We start from the raw sequence: 23,771 nt of genomic DNA on the forward strand, positions 1-23,771 counted from the left end.
AATAATATGATACGCCCCCTCTCTGAATGTCCGAGTGTGACCCCGTCCCCATGGGTTACTGCAGCTAGTGTTGCCAGCACTGCCACTGCCTGGGTGGGGGCACCACATCGGAATCCCCCCCGGCTAGGTACAAGGTCGTCAAAGTCCTCATTAGCGGCTTTGAGAATTTCCTTGCATGTTATGCTCTCCCATCAGGGGGCTTTGGCTTTGCAGGACCAACCCTGCCAGGCAGGCTCAGAATCTTGAGGGAGCGGTGCTGCTCCAAGAAGGTCTCTGACCGCATTTTGGCTGCATACAGGCCGCTTACAGCAGGCCCATAATACAGATTGGGACTTCTCCTTAGTATCTGGGTCGTTCAGGTGGGTGTCTAGGGTATAGAGTTGTGGACCGTTCCAACAATATAATACCATACATAAATAAAATCTATAACATATTGAAAAACAATGTAGTTCCCCATGATAGGACAATAAATAAATGAGATGTATAATTTATTTTAAAAACGCTGTTCCACCATGATAGGAATAAATAAATGTATATCCCTCATCTGCACAACATTGAAAGCCCTGCTCACAGAAATACATTGGTTCTGGGATATGCAACCATTTACTTTCTCACTCAACACCACTTTCCCAAACACCAAAAAACACACCATCCATCCACACATACTGTGCCTTCTGATAAACTCAGTTATCTCCACCATGTTGAAGTAGTGCTTTTGTGTTCCAATTAGTTATATCTGAAGATAGAAAATCTATATTTTGTTGTATTATTACAATCCATAACTGGGCTAGAATTGTGTGTTTCATTATTTCCCTCCTCTATGAGAACTTTGTCATTTTTAAAATAGTCATGGGTCTTTGTCTCTGAACAACTGGTTATCAATATACAGTTTAATCGACCACGTTAGCTACACGTTTCCCTTTCAATCTATTTTCCTTAAATTGGATACAGAACTTTACACCATTCTGCAATTTCCTTCGGGTACTGGTCATTCATGCCTATTTTCGTGCCAGCAAGTCTTTTACCCAGGCTTTTAACCATTATTTTATCTTTAAAGAAAGCAAATTTGGCAACAATTGCCCGTTCATACCTCTACCCTCTCTGTCCGAAGCGGTGTACAAGTTCGAGTTGGATTTTGTCGATAGCGTCGCTTGGGATCTGAAGCGCTGTAAGGAGGAACTCTAACTACAGATTCAGGAACTTCTTTCTCTTGGATACCTGTAAGTACCAGATTCTCTCTCATGGATCTAGTCTGTAAGTCAAGTAAGGCTTCTCTCAGAACGATGTTCTCCTTTTTAAGTTCATTAACTTCGGTTTGAATCTTATCAGCTTTTTTGTCACTCATCCCAAGGCTTGCCTTCAACTCTTACATCCTTACTGACTAGTTCAAGTATACCTAGTTTGTCATTTATTGATTTTAACAGATCGGTTTCGACCTTTACCATTCCCGCTGGTGAAAATATTAAATTGTCTGTGTCTGTAGAAGAGTCACGTTTTCATTTGAAATAAGAGTGTTGCTTGTTTTCGGAATATTTGTCGATACATTTCTCTAGTCTTATCATTTGTTTTGTTATCCAGATTGAAGGTTATTTCCCACCAGATTGTGTAGTGCTAATATTTAGTCTAACCGACATTGAATATTACGTTTTTATCTTGAGGTGGTCTAAACAGCTGTGTTAGGTCTGCCATCTTGGAGACTATGAGAGTTAGTTGGTCAATTCAATGGAACACTATTCCCGAGAAAAACCAATACTGCGTGGATGTTTTGGAGTCTGATAACTCCGACGACGTTGGGAACAAATATCTTGAGTAATGAGTAGACTGATACCCCATTTCATTGATCCCCAATCCTTACGTAAAGCTTCACAGTGCAATATGAATATCAATACACACAATAGGCTGACTGGGGGGGTGACTTAACACAGTCCCGCGATAAGAGCTACAATGTTTATATTTGCGTAAACTTCACAGTTGTGTTCTGTGGGTTCACTGAGTAGACTGATACCCCATTTCATTGCTTCACATTCCAACCTTGTTTAACATTATCTAGCCTAAATATGGCATGATTCCACCAATTGTAACCTCCTGCATCACTTTCAAAAGAGGTACTTTTATTTTGAAGGCAAACCACAAATTCCAGTATTGTGCCTAATCCTTATTGTGGCTAGCTTCACAACACAGTCCAGTCGAGCGTCACTAGCCAGATATCGCTAGCTGGCTCTCTAATAACGCTAGCTTTAGGCATCAGGGTGAAGTAGCTGGCTAGCCATTTATTTTCATGAACTGAAGTTCAATTTCAATAGGTGAACAACAAGTGGCTACCTAGCTAATACTTACTCACAAGGATTCCTAAATCATTGCTAAGAATAATGAAAACGACTGCAGTTTCTACTGGTCATTGTTTTCAGGCTGGTTGTATTGGTGCTAGCTAGGTACCAAGCTAAAGCTAGCTACCCCAGAAGTTTCAGTCAAGTTTCAGTCAAACAAATAATGATTTATTACCAACGCTCTATTGTAAGCATATCGTTCGTGGCCGGTGTTTGCAGACTTTTTTGTACAGCTTTGACAGCGCTACTGATAGTAGTGGTGGCGCTTGGCTTGCACGTGCAAATACAGAACACACAACATTCTATAATAGAACTGTGTTATTTGACGTTTATCTTTTTTGACACACAAAGACCCAAATGGTGTTCCATAGTATGTCGTGAAGCTAATAGCAGTGACACTATTACTGGGTAACTCCGGTAGGGCAACATTTGTACCGGTGCTCGACCAGTCGGTGAAAGCCAACATCATCACAACAGAGAACAGTTGATTGTCAAGGGCAATGAATTCCATTATCTTGGCGTTAATGGATATCACCTTTGAGTTGTCTCGCTGAAATTGTATTACTCTTTCAAATGACGGCTCGACTTGTTGACTGCTCGATCCACACAGCAGACATTGTGGGCTAGGTTAGGAATGCTGTGTTGCACGTGTAGCGCAACATTTCATGTGGCATCCTTACGTCATGTACCTACGTTATATAGGTATGCACGTCAGCTTTGACATGTTGGCATTTTTGCTAATATCGGCCGATACCAATATGTTCACCGATATATCGTGCATCCCTACTCACAACCATTAAAATAAGTAGACTACCTTTTGGCTTTTCTGTTTTTGGAACAGGAACCTCAAAAATCTTCTCCGCTGACATTTTTTTCAGAGGACAAATAGAAAGGTTAATAAGCGTGTGTTAAATCAAGAAGGATTGACCATGCTATTCCAGAGTGCATCACTCCAAAGTCAACCTCAGTCTCTGAAAACAACTAAGTTAATCAAATGCGCTGCCTAGTTCATTGTCTTTCATAACATAAGCAATGAGACCCAAATGTAACCAAACTATATCTACCTATATACACACACACAGTGCCTTCGGAAAGTATTCAGGCCCCTTGACCTTTTCACATTTTGTTACATTAGTCTCATTAACATTTTATTGAATACAAAAAACAATCCTCAGCAATCTACACACAATACCCCATAATGACAAAGCGAAAACAGGTTTTTAGAAATATACAAAAAGGACAGAGACTTGCTATGAGACTTGAAATTGAGCTCAGGTGAATCCTGTTTCCACTGATCATCCTTGACATGTTTCCACAACTTGGAGTCCACCTGTGGTAAATTCAATTGATTGGAGATGATTTGGAAAGGCACACACCTGTCTGTATAAAAAGGTCCCAAAGTTGACAGGGCATGTCAGAGCAAAAACCAAGCCATAAGGTCAAAGGAATAGTCCGTAGAGCTCCGAGAAGGGATTGTGTCAAGGCACAGATCTGGGGAAGGGTACCAAAAAATGACTGCAGCATTGAAGGTCCCCAAGAACAAAGGGGCCGCCATCATTCTTAAATGGAAAAAGTTTGGAACCACCAAGAAACTTCCTAGAGCTGGCCACCCACCCAAACTGAGCAATCGGGGGAGAAGGGCCTCGGTCAGGGACCAGATGGTCACTCTGACAGAGCTCTAGAGTTCCTCTGTGGAGATGGGAGAACCTTCCAGGACAACAATCTCTGCAGCACTCCACCAAATCAGGCCTTTATGGTAGCGTGGCTAGACAGAAACTACTCCTCAGTAAAAGACACGACAGCCCACTTGGAGTTTGCCAAAAGGCACCTAAAGACCCTCAGACTATGAGAAACAAAATTTTCTGGTCTGATGAAACCAAGATTGAACTCTTTGGCCTGAATGCCAAGCGTCACATCTGGAGGAAACCTGGCACCATTCCAACAGTGAAGCATGGTGGTGGCAGCATCATGCTGTGGGGATGTTTTTCAGCGGCAGGGACTGGGAGACTAGTCAGGATTGAGGCAAAGATGAACAGAGAGCCTTCACCTTCCTAATCACAGTGCAAAGACAACACAGGAGTGGCTTCGGGACAAGTCGGGACAAAATGTTCTTGAGTGGCCCAGCCAGAGCCCGGATTTCAACCCAATCGAACATCTCTGGAGAGACCTGAAAATAGCTGTGCAGCAACACTCCCCATCCAACCTGACAGGACTTGAGAGGATCTGCAGAGAAGAATGGGAGAAATTCCCCAAATACAGGTGTGCCAAGCTTGGAGCGTCATACCCAAGAAGACTCGAGGCTGTAATCGCTGCTAAAGGTGCTTTAACAATGTACTGAGTAAAGGGTCTGAATATTATGCAAATGTGATATTTCCATTTGTAAAAGAATTAGCAAACATTTCTAAAAACCTGTTTTTGCTTTGTCATTATGGGTTATCATGTGTAGATTGAGGGGGAAAAAACGATTTAATCAATTTTAGTATAAGACTAACGTAACATAATATGGAATAATTCAAGGTCTGAATACTTTCCGAATGCACTACTGAGATGCCATTGTGCCTTGCAAAAGCCTGCAGATTGTCTTACATCATACAAATTCACAGTCTAGCCACAAAACAGAGGATTTAGGCTCAAAACTCGAATTGGGCAGGATTGTAGAGGAGTAGGTTGGCTACCTCTGGATGGAGAAAACAGATGTACAGTTCAAAATAATCCAGCCTCTCTACTTGCACAACTTGAGTCCGAACTCAGGTTTTCGTTGGCTACACACTAGTTAAAACTCCTATTTTCTCTCTCGCTCTTCAAATTGAGAGGCAACAGTGTAACAAGCTAATTAAACCACAGTTTTGACTGAGGTGTTGCATGTGGTTTTGTCTACTATAATTTGCTTCCAGGTCAAAACACCACGTGATTGATACAAGTTTTCTACCTCTGATCCCTGACTGCTGAACAGTCAGTCAAAAGGCGTTTTCAAAATCCCTGGCAGACACGCAAACAGAGCCAAGGGTCACAGTCCAGAGAAGGTTGATTCTCACACAAAGTCTGTCCATGTCATGCCCACCAGATATGAATTGTCTTAAAAACACACGCACAAACAAAACAGGACAATTTTATTCCCAAAGGAGAATAAAATCATGCTGGAAAAGAAAAAACACTGGGAAAGATACCTATTCGTTTGGACTTTTTTCTTGTCCTTTAATTATGTCAAAGGAAAGAAGAACCATTAGCTACAGTGACACATATTTCAACATTGTAGTTTTTTTTTAAAGGACGCAGGGTCATGAGAGAGTTGAGCAACAAACAAAAAATGTTGGCCAATGACAACACGCACAAGGAGTGACCAACAAGGAGGAAGTACCTTTTTTCAGCCTTTCCATTTTGAGAGCAGGAACTTTGACCTCTTTTTCATTTAACATACAAACAAAACCGAAAAAGAAATTAGAGACAGCATGGACCATGTCGGAGGGGACTGTACGTGCCAATTTCAAAGAGTGCATCATAGCGCCAATTTGACACGATCGCTCAATCAATATCAAACAGAAACTAGTCACTTATTCCTATCCTGTACAAAATGCATAAAATACTTAATCGATGCCCATAACCGTTGACAGTGCCCAAGCTTGTAGACAGACACTAAATAAGAGTTCAATCAACATATTTATTCCATAGACAGACATTCAAACTACCTCACAACATAAAATATCTGAACACTGCATTTTGTTTGTCAAGATATTAATAGGCTAGGCCAACATCTTGCAATATGCCTACTTAAAATGGCCTAAACTGTTGTCCCTCCAGTCTGAAACAGAAATACACCCCTCCTAGTCACCATGACCTTAAAAACTGAAAACAGTCTGAAATCCCTCAGTAAATACTTAGCCTACATGGCCACAAGTCAACGTGGAGGATATTCCCAAACTCCCGGGTTCATGCTGACCTTTATGGGTCTGTTTAGCAAGAGATCGGTGAAGTTCGGGAACTTCTCTAAAATCCAATAATAGCATGGTGCTATATTAGCAGTTAAAAGTTTAACAAACATAAGTACCAAAACATGAGTTGCACATTCAGAGAATAGGCCCCGCTCAAGTGGTCATTCACATTGCATCATTCCAACAACACACTCAGTGTTAGCACTTCCCATATGTTAGCCTAATAACATCGAGTCATAGGAATTTAAGAAAATCAGTCTTCCTAGACCTACTGCTGGGTAAAGAGGTGACTTCTAGACTTAGTCTTAGGACAGACAACGCAAATAGATACAGCACGTTTTGAATTAAGTTTACATTACTACATTATTAATTACAGTACAACAAGCTAACTAAACAAAGGTGATCAACGCTGACGTCATCTGTTACTGAGTATAAAAACTGCAGTGTCTAACGTTGCTTTGCTTAAAAAGCTACATGACATCATATTTTTTTCTAATTAAACTAAGTAATCTGAACTGCAACATCCAACGTAATCAGAAGCCTGAACAGTGTTATGTAGATGGTGAGTGGATGGTTGTATAGATAGAAGAAATGGAAATTACAGTAAAAGAAATTACTGTAAGGCTTAAGAGTAAAGATTAAGTGATTCATTTACATTAAAAAAAAATTACAACTAAATGCGAAACACAGTTTAACTTGGAAAAATGAAAAGATTAGAATAGCACATGATTAATTCAGGTCAGAAAACAGATGAGCAAAGAATTAGTGCATCACAATGACGGTGAGAAGTACAGATTGCAGAATCTTAGAAAAAGTACAAAGCATAGTCCCAAAAGTCCAGGTCAATATTCCCAATGGCAAGCACCATTGCAGCAAGGCCAAAGTCGACGAGGACAAAAACATAATATCCTTATTTCAGACACTCTTTTCACAGAGTCCTTCATTTGACAGGATCAGCGCCAGATTCAACTTCCTCCAGTTAGAGATGAGGGGGGGGGTGAGGTGATCTTTGGGTGACCTTAGACCTCACCCAGTAGACTAGTCTCCTTCTGCTCCTCATGGACGGCAGGCTAGGAGTGGAACGCTCAGGAGCTTTTGGCTATTGATCCTGTAGGTCTAATATAACGCCCTGAACCCCACCGTCATTCTGGGACGTACCAGCATCACCCTCCTCCTCCTCCTCCTCTGCTGTCTGACTCTCTGGAATCTCTGGATCCTTCTCTACGGGAGGAGTGATCACATCATAGAGAAACGTGAAGAAGCCGTAAAACCAATCAGAGCCCTCCTCGGCTAAAATACCGAAGATTTCCTCTAGGGAATCTGCGTTTTCATTAGTAATTTCACCGCCATCTTTGGTCAAGCCTGACGAGAGAGAGAGGAGAAAAACAAGGGGGAGAGAAGAGGAGCAAGAGGATTGAGGATGGAGAGAGGGAAGAGAAATGAATAAAGTGGATGGTAATGCAGGAAAGAGAGAGGCGTATAAGTCGAATAGAAAAACGGCAAGAAAATACCCCCCCTTTAATAGTTGAGTGCAGCTCTCTTGAAAGTGTCGAATTATGAAATGTCGTTGCCAGCTATGTTCAAGAATTGTGGTCGGTAAGGTAGTCATTTGTTCTGGTCTTTGATTGGTTTAGTCTTTATTAGTCCCTTTATTTATTAGGATACACAGGACAAGAGCTATTAGGCTAGGCATTGTGGGAAATGAGAAGTGTCAGTAATAAAGCAGTATTTTAGATACTGTACATGAGGCCAACGTTACAACCATAAGCAATATTGTTGGTTTTCAGCACAAATGCACAACAGAAATGTAGACTGTCGAAGTTAAATAACGCTGTGTAGATGCTGCCAGAGGACTTCAAGCTCTTTTGAGCCGTATACTAAATGAAATAGCTACTGCTGAACCACTCTGTGCAGGAGTACTTACATGGAACTATTTGTTTATTTGAAGTTTTACTACCAATTCATAGGGAACTCTTAACAAAGACTGGCGGTTTTTAAAGCCACCCATTTGAGTTTTTCCCCCATTGAAGTGAGCTCTAAGTAAGCTGTTAAGTTCATGGCACTGGTACTCAAACACAAGAAAACCAAGTCAGTCATGAATGAGTAACATTTTAGAGGTCACAAAAAGGTCATTATTAGAAAATGCACTTGCCGAGTAGTACTTTGGCATCCTCCACATCGAAGTCGCCGTCGCCATCTGCGTCATACGCTGAAAGTTTACCTGCAAAAAGGGAATAGTCTTAAAGTCAGATCATAAACAATGTTCAGAGTACAGGCCTTTCCATCATGTCTAGGGGACATACACTTCCTCTGTAATTACAGACAGTTAATAGGTCATTGGGGTTCTTTAACGTGACTCTCCTGATTTTAGTGATACTTCACTACTTGCCAATGAAGTCATACCATGGTGTTCAGGGTGGAACCATATCATATCTACAGCTCAGCTCTGAATTCCTTCTGTATTTCTGAGAGGGAAGTTGTGGTCATGGTGATACTGCAGCGCATATATATATGAAGCGGCAACCACTCGACTAGCCCTAGGCCAAACACGGGCAGCTTAATGTAGCTAACAAGTACACCCCCTGGATAGGACGCTAGTCCATCGCAGGGCCTTGATGAAATGAAGCTATACCTTCAATCCAAAGAATTTTCTTCTTCAAAATCAGATATGAGAAATAAAAAAAACATTCAGTATGAGTCAAAGCCTAATAAATAAAAGGGACTATTAAAAACAAACCAATCAAAAGACCAAGAAAAGCAACATCAACAAGCCATGCAACATACATGCCATTTAGCAGATACTTTAATGTAAAATAACTTAGTCATGCGTGCATACATTTTCGTATGGGTGGTCCCAGAGGGAACATCAGTAAGACAAGTATGTTGTACTGCATATTGTTAAATCATTATTTTGAGGCATACTATAATGTAACCTATTCAAAACTAATGACAGATAGAATTGAAGATTGGTGATACATGCAAGTAAAGACCATACCTTGTAAAACCTCTGAAAAGTTAAAACGGAATTCCTTTGCTCTCTCTGCTTTGCAAGATTAAAAGACACACAGGAGCAGTTTGTTTAAAGGGACATCATCAATATCAAAAGTTAATGAAACAGTAACAGTATTACTTCATGTTACACATATTAAATTGGGTACTAAAATATAATTTAAAACATTTTTACAAAACCCTCTTACTAATTTCAATAGGAATTCCTCTTTCCCCCTTAAATGTTCTTCTTCATAAGGTCATGGCCTTCTGTCAGCAACGGGTTTCTGTCTAAACCCCATAATGCCTTCTCCAAATCATACAGGAAGTAAGTGCCGTTCTCATGCACCAACAGAACATCATCATCATCATCATCATCACCGTCATCTATAGGGGATTACTCAATTTAGGCTAAACACTGCAGGTTGAAATGTAGCATACAAACTAGGGATGCACGATATAGCGGTAAGCATATCGGAATAGTAGCAAAAAATGCCAACATCGGCCCGATGTGCAGTTTAACGCCGATGTGCAAAATCGATGTCAAAGCTGACGCGCATACCTACATAACGTAGGTAGATGACGTAATGACGCAACAAAAAATATAGCGCTAACATGCAACACAGCATTCCTAACCTAGCCCACAATGTCTGCTGTGTGGATCGAGCAGTCAACAAGTCGAGCAGTCATTTGAAAGAGTAAGAAACAGGGTTAACGTGAAATGTTACAGACATAGCTGGACAAGATGAAAACGAACACAGTGACAGTGCACACTGAGGAAGAGAGGCCACGGACAGACAGAGTTGAAACTTCACTGCTTGACATGTATGATGAAATCCTGGTTGAGAATGAAACAACTGAACAATGAAACAGCACAGCAAGGAAGTGAAATGAATAGGTTTTGATTATGTTTTACTGGTAATGGGGACATTTGTAAATGCCAACAAAATAACTTTTTGGTCAGTGTGTGTTTAAACTATTTAACTGTACTAGAATGCTTAAAAAGGCTGTGGTTATTGCTATCGGGTTTTTTTAGCAAGGAAAATTTCATATCGGTGCATCCCTAATACAAACACAACCCAATGCCCTAAATTTTACATGATATTATACTGTATATTGCAATACATACGTTTGTAACATTGTGCATTTTTATATTTAAATCGGATATAACTGAATTCTTATCTTATTGTAACACAAATGGCAAGAGTTTATCAGATAACGCTTTATTATTTACAGCCGGTTGATAGTTAACAAGTAATTTCTCATTTAACACAGTAGCCTGATTAAATAATACTTCCATGGTAATTACACTTTGGTTTCTTTGAAATTCATTGACATACCATTTTTTGGTAGTTAGTAGTTACCGATAGTGTGTAATTCTTAGAGGTGAGTATTGTAACCACAAAGGTTCCTTTGTGAATAACATGTCAATACCAGGTACCAGCTTAAACCGGGCTGTAAAATAAAACCTTACTGTTTATCGTAGGGATGTGGGGAGGTCAGGTGACTCACCGATGACATTGTCGTAGTCCACCAGGTCAAACCACACCACGGCCACGGAGCTCCAAACCCCCAGCAGAGCCAGCACCATGAACCAAGTGAAGATCTTTGTGCCGCTAAAACCACCACCACTAGCAGCAACAGTAGCCTCCGCTTTCACACCATTCTTATTCACCACTGCTGCAGGCTTCACCTCTGGAAAAGAAAGGACACAATGAGTAGGTTAATCATTCTGACTGGAACATAGGCTACCGGGACAGGCTACCGGGACATACATCTCAGTCATTCTGACTGGAGCATACTGTAGGCTACGCTACTGGGACATACAGTGCCTTGCAAAAGTATTCAGACCCCTTGGATTTCTTCACATTTTGTTGTGTTACAAAGTGTGATTTAAAATGGATTATTGCAATTTTTTGTCAACAATCTACACAAAATATTATGCCATGTCAAAGTGGAAGATTATTTTAAATATATATTTTTTTAAAGATTATTTCAAATGAACGTCGTTGCATAAGTATTCAGCTCCCTGAATGAATACGTTAGAAACACCTTTGGCAACAATTACAGCTGTGAGTCTTCTTGTGTAAGTCTATAAGAGCTTTGCACACCTGGATTGTGGTACATTTGCCCATTACGCTTTAAAAAACGTGGAACTCTCAAGATGCTGGGGATCATGGCTAAACAGCAATTGTCAAGTCTTGCCATAGATTTTCAAGCAGATTTAAAAATGTAACTTGGGCCACAATGGAACATTATGTTCTTGGTAAGCAACTCTAGTGTAGATTCGGCCTTGTATTGTAGGTTATTGTCCTGCTGAAAGGTGAATTTGACTCTCTCTTGTGTAAAGCAGACTGAAGCAAGTTCTCTCTAGGATTTTGCCTGTGCTTAGCTCCATCCAGTTTATTTTTATCCTGAAAACCTCCCCAGTATTTGCTGATGTCAAGCACACCCATACCATGATGCAGCCACCACCAAGCTTGAAAATAAAGAGGCAGACACTCACTCAGTGATGTGTTGGATTTGCCCCAAACATAAGGCTTTGCATTCAGGCCAAAATGTGTGTTCTTGCACTGGCTCAATGCACACTCACTAGACTCTACCCGCACACTCACTACAGAGAGTCCAACACACACACACACCACTACTCTGTTTATTATTTATCCTGATTGCCTAGTCACTTTTACCCCTACCCACATGTACATAATGTATTACCTCAACTACCTCGTACCCCGGCACATTGACTCACTACCGGGTATATAGTCTCATTATTACTTTGTGTGACTATTTGCTTTTTTTGCAAAATGTGTCTTACTTTTTAACTCTGCATTTAAAAAAAGTTGTACCTTTATTTGTACAGGTTTTTCTCATTGAGATATCATCTCTTTTCCAAGAGAGACCTGGTCCAATAGCAGCAAGGGGAGGGGGAATAATGTTTCAGACAAAACAACTTACATACACTAACACATTAAACAAAAACACACATACAGTACAACAAAAACATTTTACGTTAAAAACACAAAAGTCTTGACTAAAAGCAGCTGGCCTAAAGACAATTACACTCTTCTATGATATATACATCGATCAAGTGTTTAAACTCCTCCAACTAAAGTAGATCATCAAATTCTTAAATGTTCAGGAGAGAATTCCAGGACCACGGAGCTAAGAAACCAAAACTATTTCTACCATGACCTGTTCTAATTTTTGGAACTGTTAGAAGCAAATGAGAATGGGACCGTAATGATATTGATATTTATTTACCGACCTGACTAAAAAAAGAACAGAGAAACGGGCATTTTACCCAATATGGTCTTAGAAATTAGTGTATGCCAGTGTTTAAGCCTATGCAGCGTTTAAGCCTGGTCAATGACGACCAGCCAACAGCGCTGTAGAGATCACAATGATGTGTTAGACGTTTTTCATTTGTAATGAACCTGAGGGCTGCATGATACACTGAATCAAGTGCTCTCAGGGTAGTGGCTGAGACCTGCATATATATAGTGCTGTCAAAAAGTATTTCTGATTTCTTTGCACATTTGTCACACTTAAATGTTTCAGATCAAATACATTTTAATAACACCAAGATAAACGGCGTTTTGTGTTTACTTGGGTTAAGCGATAGCTTTTTTCCCTTAATAAATAAAAGTATCCGAACCGTCATGGCCCTATGTGACAAAGTAATTGCTCCCCCTTTGTTAAATCATGAATTTACTGTGGTTAAATCAAATTTTTTGGAAAGCTGAGTTCATTTTCACTAGCCACACCCAGGCCTGATTACTGCCAGACCTGTTGAATCAAGAAATCCCTTAAATAGAACCTGTCTGACAAAGTGAAGTAGGCCAAAAGACCTCAAAAAGCAAGACATCATGCCATGATCCAAAGAAATTCAGGAACAGATGAGAAACAAAGTAATTGACATCTATCAGTCTGGAAAGGGTTACAAAGCCATTTCTAAAGCTTTGGGACTCCAGCGAACCACGGTGAGAGCCATTATCCACAAATGGAGAAAATTTGGAACAGTGGTGAACCTTCCCAGGAGTGGCTGGCCTACCAAAATTACCCCAAGAGCGCAGCAATGACTCATCCAAGAGGTCACAAAAGAACCCACAACATCTAAAAGAACTGCAGGCCTCACTTGCCTCAGTTAAGGTCAGTGTTCATGACTCAACCATAAGAAAGAGACTGGGCAAAAACAGCATCCATGGTAGAGTTCCAAGGCGAAAACCACTGCTGACGAAAAATAACATAAAGGCTCATCTCACTTTTGGCAAAAAACATCTTGATGATCCCCAAGACTTTTGGGAAAATATTCTGTGGACTGACGAGACAAAAGTTGAACTTTTTGGAAGGTGTGCGTCCCGTTACATCTGGTGTAAAAGTAACACAGCATTTCAGAAAAAGAACATCATACCAATAGTCAAATATGGTGGTGGTAGTGTGATGGTCTGGGGCTGCTTTGCTGCTTCAGGACCTGGATGACTTGCTGTGATTGATGGAACCATGAACTCTGCTGTCTACCAAAGAATCCTGAAGGAGAATGTCCGGCCATCAGTTCGTGACCTCAAGCTGAAGCTTGAGTTCTGCAGCAGAACAATGATCCAAAACACACCAGCAAGTCCACCTCTGAATGGCTTAAATTTTTTTTTTTTAAATTAAGGTTTTGGAGTAGTTCAAAAACCCTCCAATGTGGCTGAATTAAAACAATTCTGCAAAGAAGAGTAGGCCAAAATTCCTCCACAACGATGTGAAAGACTCATTGCCAGTTATCACAAATGCTTGATTGCAGTTGTTGCTGCTGAGGGTGGCACAACCAGTTATTAGGTTTAGGGGGCAATTACTTTTTCACATGGGGCCATGAAGGTTCAGATAGCTTTTTTCCCTTAATAAAATCACTTAAAAACTGCATTTTGTGTTTACTTGGGTTATCATTGTGTAATTAAATTTGTTTGATGATCTGAAACATTTAAGTGTGACAAATGTGCAAAAAAATAAGAAATCAGGAAGGGGGCAAATACTTTTTCACAGCACTGTATAACATCACTAAAATCTAAAACTGCCAGTAATGTACATCGTACCAGCTCCTTCCTGGCCTCAAAAGAAAAACAAGCCTTATGCCCGTAATAAAAACCTATTCTCAGCTTTGTTGGGAATGGGCTCGTAAGTAAGCATTCCACGGTAAAGTCTACACCTGTTGTATTTGGTGCATGTGACAAATACCAATTGATTTGATTCCTTTGCAGTATTTCTTTAGTGCCTTGTTGGATACATGTTTTGGAATACTTTTATTCTGTATATATGTATTATTCTATTCACTCTGTTACTTAGGTCATTATTGTGGAGTTACTACAATGTTGTTGATCCATCCTCAGTTCTCCCACTGAACTCTGTAGCGGTTTTAAAAATTACCAATGGGATCATGGTAACATCCCTGAGCAGTTTCATTCCTGTCCTTCAGCTCAGTTCAGAAGGACGATTCATGTCAACCCCTATTATTTCACAGTCAGTCCATGTATCATGTGATTTATTAAGCCAAACGTTATTTCTGAACTAATTTAGGCTATATTTGTCTATTTGTATTTGCTTATGCTAATGTTTCTTCCACTATGATATTACAGAGTATTTTGTATAGATTGGTAATCCCACTTTGTAACACAATAAAATGTGAAGAAATCCAAAGGGTCTGAATACTTTTACAAGGCACTGTATCTCATAGGGCAAAGATATTTGCTAACTGGACATATCGCAGTCATTTTGACTGAGCATATTTCAGTCATTGTGATTGCGAATTCTGAAAGAAAGTCAGTCTTTCCCCAGATGCTAGGGGCTAGTGAGAGCTGATCTGACTATGAGGAGGAGTGAGGGGGATGCTGCAGTCCAGTTAGAAAATAACCCTGCCTGGATCAAATGATGAATGACAGAGGAAGGCAGTTGGCCTAAAGGCCCCAGACCCTGACTGGTTCCACAGGCTGAACTCAAGGTCGGCCATAGTAGGGCCAGGCAAGTTACGTTTTACTATGACAGATGAAAGTTGTTGTACCTCTGAAATACAAGATGTCCCTGTATGAAGTCAAGGGGTGTGAATACTTTCCGAATCATTCAGAAAGTCTTCAGAGCCTTTAACTTTTTCACTTTGTTATGTTTCAGCATTATTCTAAAATATGAAATAATTTTTTCCCCCCCTCAATCTACACACAATACCCCATAATGACAAAGCAAAAACAGGTTAATACATTTTTTGCAAAATATATATTGAAATACCTTATTTACACAAGTATTCAGACCGTTTGCTATGAGAAACGAAATTGAGCTCAGGTGCATCCTGTTTCCATCGATCATCCTTGACGTTTCGACAACTTTGAGTCCAACTGTAGTAAATTCATTTGATTGGACATGATTTGGAAATGTGCACACACTTGTCTATATAAAAAGGTCCTACAGTTGACAAGGCATGTCAGAGCAAAAACCAAGCCATGAGGTCGAAGGAATTGTCCGTAGAGCTCTGAGAGAGGATTGTGTCGAGACACAGATCTGGGGAAGGGTACCAAAACATTTCTGCAGCATTGAAGGTCCCCAAGAACACAGTGGCCTCCATCATTCTTAAATGGAAGAAATTTGGAACCACCAATACTCTTCCAAGAGCTGTCCACTCGGCCAAACTGAGCAATCGAGGGAGAAGGGCCTTGCTCAGAGAGGTAACCAAGAACCCGATGGTCACTCTGACAGAGCTCATCTGTGGAGATGGGACAACCTTCCAGAAGGACAACCATCTCTGCAGCACTCCACCAAATCAGGCCTTTATGGTAGAGTGGCCAGACGGAAGCCACTCCTCAGTAAAAAGCACATGACAGCCCGCTTGGAGTTTGCCAAAAGGCACCTAAAGGACTCAGACCATGAGAAACAAGATTCTCTGGTCTGATGAAACCAAGATTGAACTCTTTGGCCTGAATGCCAAGCGTCACGTCTGGAGGAAACCTGGCACCATCCCTACGGTGAAGCATGGTGGTGGCAGCATCATGCTGTGGGGGTGTTTTTCAGCGACAGAGACTGAGACCAGTTAGGGTCGAGGGAAAGATGAACAGTTGAAAGTACAGAGAGATCCTTGATAACCCGCTCAGGACCTCAGACCCCCCACGGTTCACCTTCCAACACGACAACGACCCTAAGCACACAGCCAAGACAATGCAGGAGTGGCTTCAGGACAAGTCTCTAAATGTCCTTGAGTAGCCCAGCCAGAGACCAGACTTGAACCTGTTCTAACATCTCTGGAGAGACCTGAAAATAGCTGTGCAGCGACACTCCCCATCCAACCTGACAGGGCTTGAGAGGATCTGCAGAGAACAATGAGAGAAACTCCCCAAATACAGGTGTCCCAAGCTTATAGCGTCATACCCAAGAAGACTCGAGGCTGTAATCGCTGCCAAAGGTGTTTCAACAAAGTACTGAGTAAAGGGTCTGAATACGTATGTAAAATGTGATTTCAGTTGTTTAATTTTGATAAATTTGCAAAACAATTCTGAACCTTTTTTTGCTTTGTCATTATGGGGTATTGTGTGTAGATTGATGGGGGGAGGGGAAACAATATAATCAATTTTAGAATAAGGCTGTAACGTAACAAAATGTGGAAAAAGTCAAGGGGTCTGAATACTTTCCCGAATGCACGGTAGTGAGTGTGTGGTTTTTGTGTGGGAGTGTCAATGTAGTGTGATTGAATGAGTACGGCAGGGATTGGTGAGGGAGCCACAAAAAATCTTAACACCATCACGAGGGGCCACAGTTGCTCGCAAGTCTGCGGATCCACATGTGCATACCCCCCAACACCACATTGCAAAACATTTTAGCAGATCCCTCGACAGCAGAGAATTTTTTATTTTGTTGATTCAGTGGAATTCTACAAAATTTTGCCATGTGGCGTAGAAGATTTTATAAAACACATTTCCTGCAATTCTACTCATTTTGCCATAGGATGGAGTGAAATGTGTGCAGTTTTTAATATGATATCTGAGTGAGACTAATTAACAAAATCAATGGGGGCCCCCGGACGGTAATTTGACCGTGATAACTAAATTTAGATCAGTCGGTCAGCTACACTAATTTACCAATCTAAAATATTTTTCCTTACATGGGCTAATTGAGTGACTATCAGTGACTGACATAACAAGTGAAAAACTGATGAAGCACAACCAAATTTCAAAATTGCACCTTGTGTATTCCACTATTGAGTCGAGACCCTGACTAAGTAAAGAAAAAAAAAGAAAAACATTTTTTTTAAATCAGTTGCTCATCCCTGGTCTAGTGAGTGTGCGTATGGTCAGTCAGTGCAAGATTGGGTACCGTTATCTGCACTGACTAACTAATTGACCATTAATGGCTTGGAGGTAGAAGCGGTCTCTGAGCCTGTTGGCCTGAGAGCCGATGCTCTGGTACAGTTTTCTGGACGGTAGCAGAGGGAACAGTCTATGGCTTGAGTGGCTGGAGTCTGACAATTTTTATGACCTTCCTCTGACATTTCCAACCAACACCACAGTTCTCACTTCAATAGATAATAATACATCGATATTCAGAATTCCTGAAATCTCAGCGTCAGAAGAATATTATTAGTTTCTTCAGGAGCTCTAGAACAAAATATTTAGTTGGTCTAGACATGATATTCCTGAAGACACAAATATTCTCTGATTGCCCCTATTGTAATCTAGTTAATCTGTCCAACAAATATGGGTTGTTCCCCAGTGCTTGGAAGTCTGCTGCAGTGATACCCGTTTTAAAATCTGGTGACCCAACTAGAGGTCGACCGATTATGATTTATCAACACAGATACTCATTATTAGAGGACCAAAAAAAGCCATATATATATATATGACAATTACAACAATACTGAATGAACTTTTATTTTAACTTCCTATAAAATACATTAATAAAATCTATTTAGTCTCAAATAAATAATGACACATGTTCAATTTGGTTTAAATAATGAAAAAACAATGTTGGAGAAGAAAGTAAAAAGTGCAATCAATATGTGCTATGTAAAAAAGCTAACGTTTAAGTTCCTTGCTCAGAAATATGAACACATGAAAGCTGGTGGTTCCTTTTAACATGAGTCTTCAATATTCCCAGTTAAGAAGTTTTAGGTTGTAGTTATTATAGGACTATTTCTCTCTATACCATTTGTATTTCATATACCTTTGACTATTGGATGTTCTTATAGGCACTATAGTATTGCCAGCCTAATCTCGGGAGTTGATAGGCTTGAAGTCAAAAACAGCACTGTGCTTCAAGCATTGCTAAGAGCTGCTGGCAAACACAGGAAAGTTTGAATGAATGCTTACGAGCCTGGTGCTGCCTACCACCGCTCAGCCAGACTGCTCTATCAAATCATAGACTTTATTATATTATAATTAATACACAAATACAAGTGTTAGGTCATTAATATGGTCAAATCCAGAAACTATCATTTCGAAAACAAAACATTTATTCTTTCAGTGAAATACGGAACCGTTCTGTATTTTATTGAACGGGTGGCAACCCTAAGTCTAAATATCGCTGTAACATTGCACAACCTTAAATGTTATGTCATAATTATGTAAAATTTTGGCAAATTAATTACGGTCTTTGTTGGGAAGAAATCGTCTTCACACAGTTCGTAACGAGCCAGGCGGCCCAAACTGCTGCATATACCCTGACTCTGCTTGCACTGAACGCAAGAGAAGTGACACAATATCCCTAGTTAATATTGCCTGCTAACATGAATTTATTTTAACTAAATATGCAGGTTTAAAAAAATATATACTTGTGTATTGATTCTAAGAAAGGCATTGATGTTTATGGTTAGGTACATTGGTGTAACGATTGTGTTTTTTTTCGCGAGTGCGCCGTTGTTAAATCAGCACCGTTTGACGAAGATGAAGTAGGTTGTGATTCAATGATAAATTAACAGGCACCGCATTGATTATATGCAACGCAGGACAAGCTAGTTAAACTAGTAATATCATCAACCATGTGTAGTTAACTAGTGATTATGATAAGATTGTTTTTTTCTAAGAAGTTCAATGCTAGCTAGCACCTTGGCTCCTTGCTGCACTCGCGTAACAGGTGGTCAGCCTGCCACGCAGTCTCCTCGTGGATTGCAATGTAATCGGCGTCCAAAAATGCCGATTACCAAGTGTTATGAAAACTTGAAATCGGCCCTCATTAAAAAAAAAAATTTTAAAAAAATCGGCCATGCCGATTAAATCAGTCGACCTCTAGACCCAACACTGGTGGAAAATTACAGCCCTATAAGCATTCTTCCAGTGCTATCAAAAGTAGCTGAAAGATTGGTGACTGATCACCTTATTCAGTGCAATGCTATACATCAAATGCAATTTGGATTCAGAACTAACTATTCTACCGAAACAGCCAATTGCTATTTTCTGGAGTGCATTAAATCTAAACTGGACATAGATGAAGTTGGCACAATCTTTTTGGATCTTAAAAAAGCCTTTGATACTGTGAATCATGAGGTCCTCCTATCCGAACTATCCTCCCTTAATGTGTCCACTGAAGTCATTAGTTGGATGTATTCATATCTGACAAACAGAAGTCAAAGGGTTCGTTTGGGGGACACTCTTTACTATAACATTGTGGTCCCACAAGGGTCAATATTAGGCCTCTTCTGTTTACAATCTATATAAATGATCTCCCACTGGCTTGCCCACAAGTTAACATTTAGATGTATGCAGACGATACAGTTCTGTATGTACACTCAAAAAATAGACAACTGGTTGTTAACAACTTAACTGAAGCTATGGTACATGTTTCTAAATGGATAACTAAGTCTTGCCTGCATTTAAATATCGACAAGAATGTATGTACTTCAAGGGCCTCCCGGGTGGCACAGTGGTCTAAGGCTGTGCCACCAGAGATTCTGGGTTCGAGCCCAGGCTCTGTCGCAGCCGGCCGCGACCGGGAGGTCCATGGGGCGACGCACAATTGGCCCAGCGTCGTCCGGATTAGGGAGGGTTTGGCTGGCAGGGATATCCTTGTCTCATCGCGCACTTGCGACTGCTGTGGCGGGCCAGGCGCAGTGCACGCTGACCAGGTCGCAAGGTGTACGGTGTTTTCTCCGACACATTGGTGCGGCTGGCTTCTGGGTTGGATGGGCATTGTGTCAAGAAGCGGTGCGGCTAGGTTGGGTTGTGTTTCGGAGTACGCATGGCTCTCGACCTTCTCCTCTCCCGAGTCCGTACGGGAGTTGCAGCGATGAGACAAGACTGTGACTACTACCAATTGGATATCACAAAATTGGGGAGAAAAAAAAAGGGGTAAAATAAATAAATAAAATGTATGTACTTCTCTAAGGAATCCATTGATTCTTCCCAACGAGCTGTTCTTGTTAATGGGGAGAATATGAAAGTTGTGTCTAACTTCAAGTATCTTGGTGTCATTTTGGACTCCAACTTGACATTTAAGAAACATGTGAAGGTGGTTAACACGGTTAAGTTTGGATTGTCCAGCTTTAGGTTTATAAAGACCTTTCCTTCCTCTGGAGGCCGCCAAACTATATATGCATGCTATGATCTTCTCACATTTGAGATATTGCCTCACATGCTGATCACAAGCAGGAGCTACTATTCTGAAACCAATTGAATCACTCTAATCACTTAAGTTTTTTATAACAAACCAAACAGTTACCACCATTGTCATATCATTTACAAACATCATTTATTTAGTCTGGATAGCTTTAAGCAGTATGTAGATGCAAGCCTTGTCTTTAAGATCCTGCATGGTCTTGCCCCTCCACCCCTATGCCGACATATCATGCTCAAGGAAAGCACCTCCAGGATAACAAGGGCAGTAACTAGAGGGGATTGCGTTGTTCCTTTTGGACACAGTAAAAAATAATAATAATAATAATAATAATAATAATAAATAAATAAATTAAAAAATAAAAATAGGCCAAATCAGCCTTCTCTATTAGATCAACAATAAACTCAAGCCCATGGACTTGAGAAGCTGCACTGAATATTGTACTTTTAAATTGAAAACATGGCTAAAATCTATCCAAACCTGTACACGAGTTATCCGTGCTACCTCATATGTAAGACAACAGTTGATGATAGTGTTGTTGTTGTTAGAGTGATATTTCTGGATGTAATGTATTTGTATTTTGTATTGTAGCTGTGTAATTGTCTTTAGCTGCCCTGGGACTACGGGTGCAAATTAGCTTTTGGCTAACCCCGGCAAATTTACATGGATGTTGCATTATTGATGTTGATTAATGTGCATTGTCCCCAATAAATAAAACAAACTGCCTGATATGGTAGTGCTGGATGGCACGGATCTCGGCCCCAGTGACGTACTTAGCTGTCCGCACCATCCTCTGGAACTCTTTTGGGGTCAAAGGCAGTACATTTCAAATTCCAAGCGGTGATGCAGCCAGTTAAGATTTTTTGAGGATCCGAGGGCCCATGCCAAATCTTTTCAGCCTCCTGAGGGGCAAGAGGTGCTGCTGTGCCCTCTTCATGACAGTGTTGGTGTGTGTTGACCATGTTAAGTCCTTAGTGATGTGGACGCCAAGGAACATGAAGCTCTGGCCCGCTCGATAGCGGCATGCTCTGCCCTCATTCCGCTATAGTCCAATATTAGTATCTAACGGATATGGCAATTTTCTGGATATGATGAGAGTATTTTTTGTAATTACTTGTAAAAAATAATAATAATAGTGTGCCACGCATCTTTCAATTAGTCATGTGCGAGGTTCTACATGGTCTAAATTGGTCAACTGGCTCGTTTGTCTGTCTGTAAAGAGAAGGGGCGTTGTTCAAATCAAATTTTATTGGTCACATACGTGTTTAGCAGATGTTATTGCGGGTGTAGCGAAATGCTTGTGCTTCTAGTTCCGACAGCGCAGCAATATCTAACAAGTAATATCTAACAATTTCACAACAACTAACTAATACACACACAAATCTAAGTAAAGGAATGGAATTAAGAACATAAATATAAGGACGAGAACCTGCTGCTCTGATTGGATAGAGTGAAGCTGCATTTCTCCGTCCAATAGCTTCATAATTTCACGCTCCTCCTAATCTGCAGTGAGAACGTGCAGGGAGGTATTTTGCTAATATATTTAGGCATATTAAAAACACATTTTCCAATCACGACTATTAGCTGATCTGATTATCAACTGTCAATTTACAGATACGACTACTAGTAGGGATGCACGATATATCGGTGAACATATCGTAAAATCAGCCGATATTAGCTAAAAATGCAAACATCGGTATCAGCCGATGTCTAGTTTAACGCCCGATGTGCAAAACCGATGTCAAAGCTGACGCGCATACCTATACAACGAAGGTGCATGACGTGCGCTATACGTGCAACACAGCATTCCTAAACTAGCCCACTATGTCTGCTGTGTGGATCGAGCAGTCAACAAGTCAAAATTCCAGCGAGACAACTCAAAGGTGAAACCTTCCGGACACACCTGAAACCCCACCCCTTTAAGGAATACCTGGGATAGGACAAAGTAATCCTTCTAACCCCCCCCCCCCCCTAAAAGATTTAGATGTACTATTGTAAAGTGGTTGTTCCACTGGATATCATAAGGTGAATGCACAAATTTGTAAGTCGCTCTGGATAAGAGCGTCTGCTAAATGACTTAACCTCCATGGGCTAGGTGGGACGCTTGCGTTCCACCTACTCAACAGCCAGTGTAATCCCGTGGCGCGATATTCAAATACCTCAAAAATGCAAAAACTTCAATTTTTCAAACATATGACTATTTTACACCATTTTAAAGACAAGACTCTCGTTAATCTAACCACACTGTCCGATTTCAAAAAGGCTTTACAACGAAAGCAAAACATTAGATTATGTCAGCAGAGTACCCAGCCAGAAATAATCAGACACCCATTTTTCAAGCTAGCATATAATGTCACATAAACCCAAACCACAGCTAAATGCAGCACTAACCTTTGATGATCTTCATCAAATGACAACCCTAGGACATTATGTTATACAATACATGCATGTTTTGTTCAATCAAGTTCATATTTATATCAAAAACCAGCTTTTTACATTAGCATGTGACTAGCATGTGACTAGCATTCCCACCGAACACTGCCGGTGAATTTTTCTAAATTACTCACGATAAACGTTCACAAAAAACATAAATTATTTTAAGAATTATAGATACAGAACTCCTCTATGCACTCGATATGTCCGATTTTAAAATAGCTTTTCGGTGAAAGCACATTTTGCAATATTCTAAGTAGATAGCCCGGCATCACAGGGCTAGCTATTTAGACACCCAGCAAGTTTAGCATTCACCGAAGTCAGATTTACTATAAGAAAAATGTTATTACCTTTGCTGTCTTCGTCAGAATGCACTCCCAGGACTTCTACTTCAATAACAAATGTTGGTTTGGTCCCAAATAATCCATTGTTATATCCAAATAGCGGCGTTTTGTTCGTGCGTTCAAGACACTATCCGAAAGGGTAAATAAGGGTTACGAGCACGGCGCATTTCGTGACAAAAAAAATCAAA

The 23,771-nt window shown here is 40.5% G+C and overlaps 1 protein-coding gene across 14 annotated transcripts in view; it reads right to left on the reverse strand.

Moving 5' to 3' along the window:
- The window catches only part of LOC106579584 (aspartyl/asparaginyl beta-hydroxylase), a 59,291-nt gene that overhangs the window by 24,694 nt on the left and 10,826 nt on the right, over positions 1-23,771 (reverse strand). For 6 of the 14 annotated variants that reach the window (XM_045702727.2, XM_014159633.3, XM_045702724.2 and 3 more), the window contains exons 2-4: positions 10,757-10,939; positions 9,252-9,299; positions 8,409-8,477 (exon numbers count right to left, since the gene is read on the reverse strand). In XM_045702727.2, the coding sequence (XP_045558683.1) occupies positions 8,409-8,477; positions 9,252-9,299; positions 10,757-10,939 (300 nt within the window). Of the gene's footprint in view, positions 1-5,965; positions 7,619-8,408; positions 8,478-9,251; positions 9,300-10,756; positions 10,940-23,771 lie in introns of those variants that run through there. The other 8 variants (XM_045702726.2, XM_014159632.3, XM_045702723.2 and 5 more) reach the window with 3 other exon arrangements.

The sequence above is a fragment of the Salmo salar genome, chromosome 19 (assembly GCF_965601325.2).
Source record: "Salmo salar chromosome 19, fSalSal1, whole genome shotgun sequence".
In the NCBI taxonomy this organism is placed as follows: domain Eukaryota; kingdom Metazoa; phylum Chordata; class Actinopteri; order Salmoniformes; family Salmonidae; genus Salmo; species Salmo salar.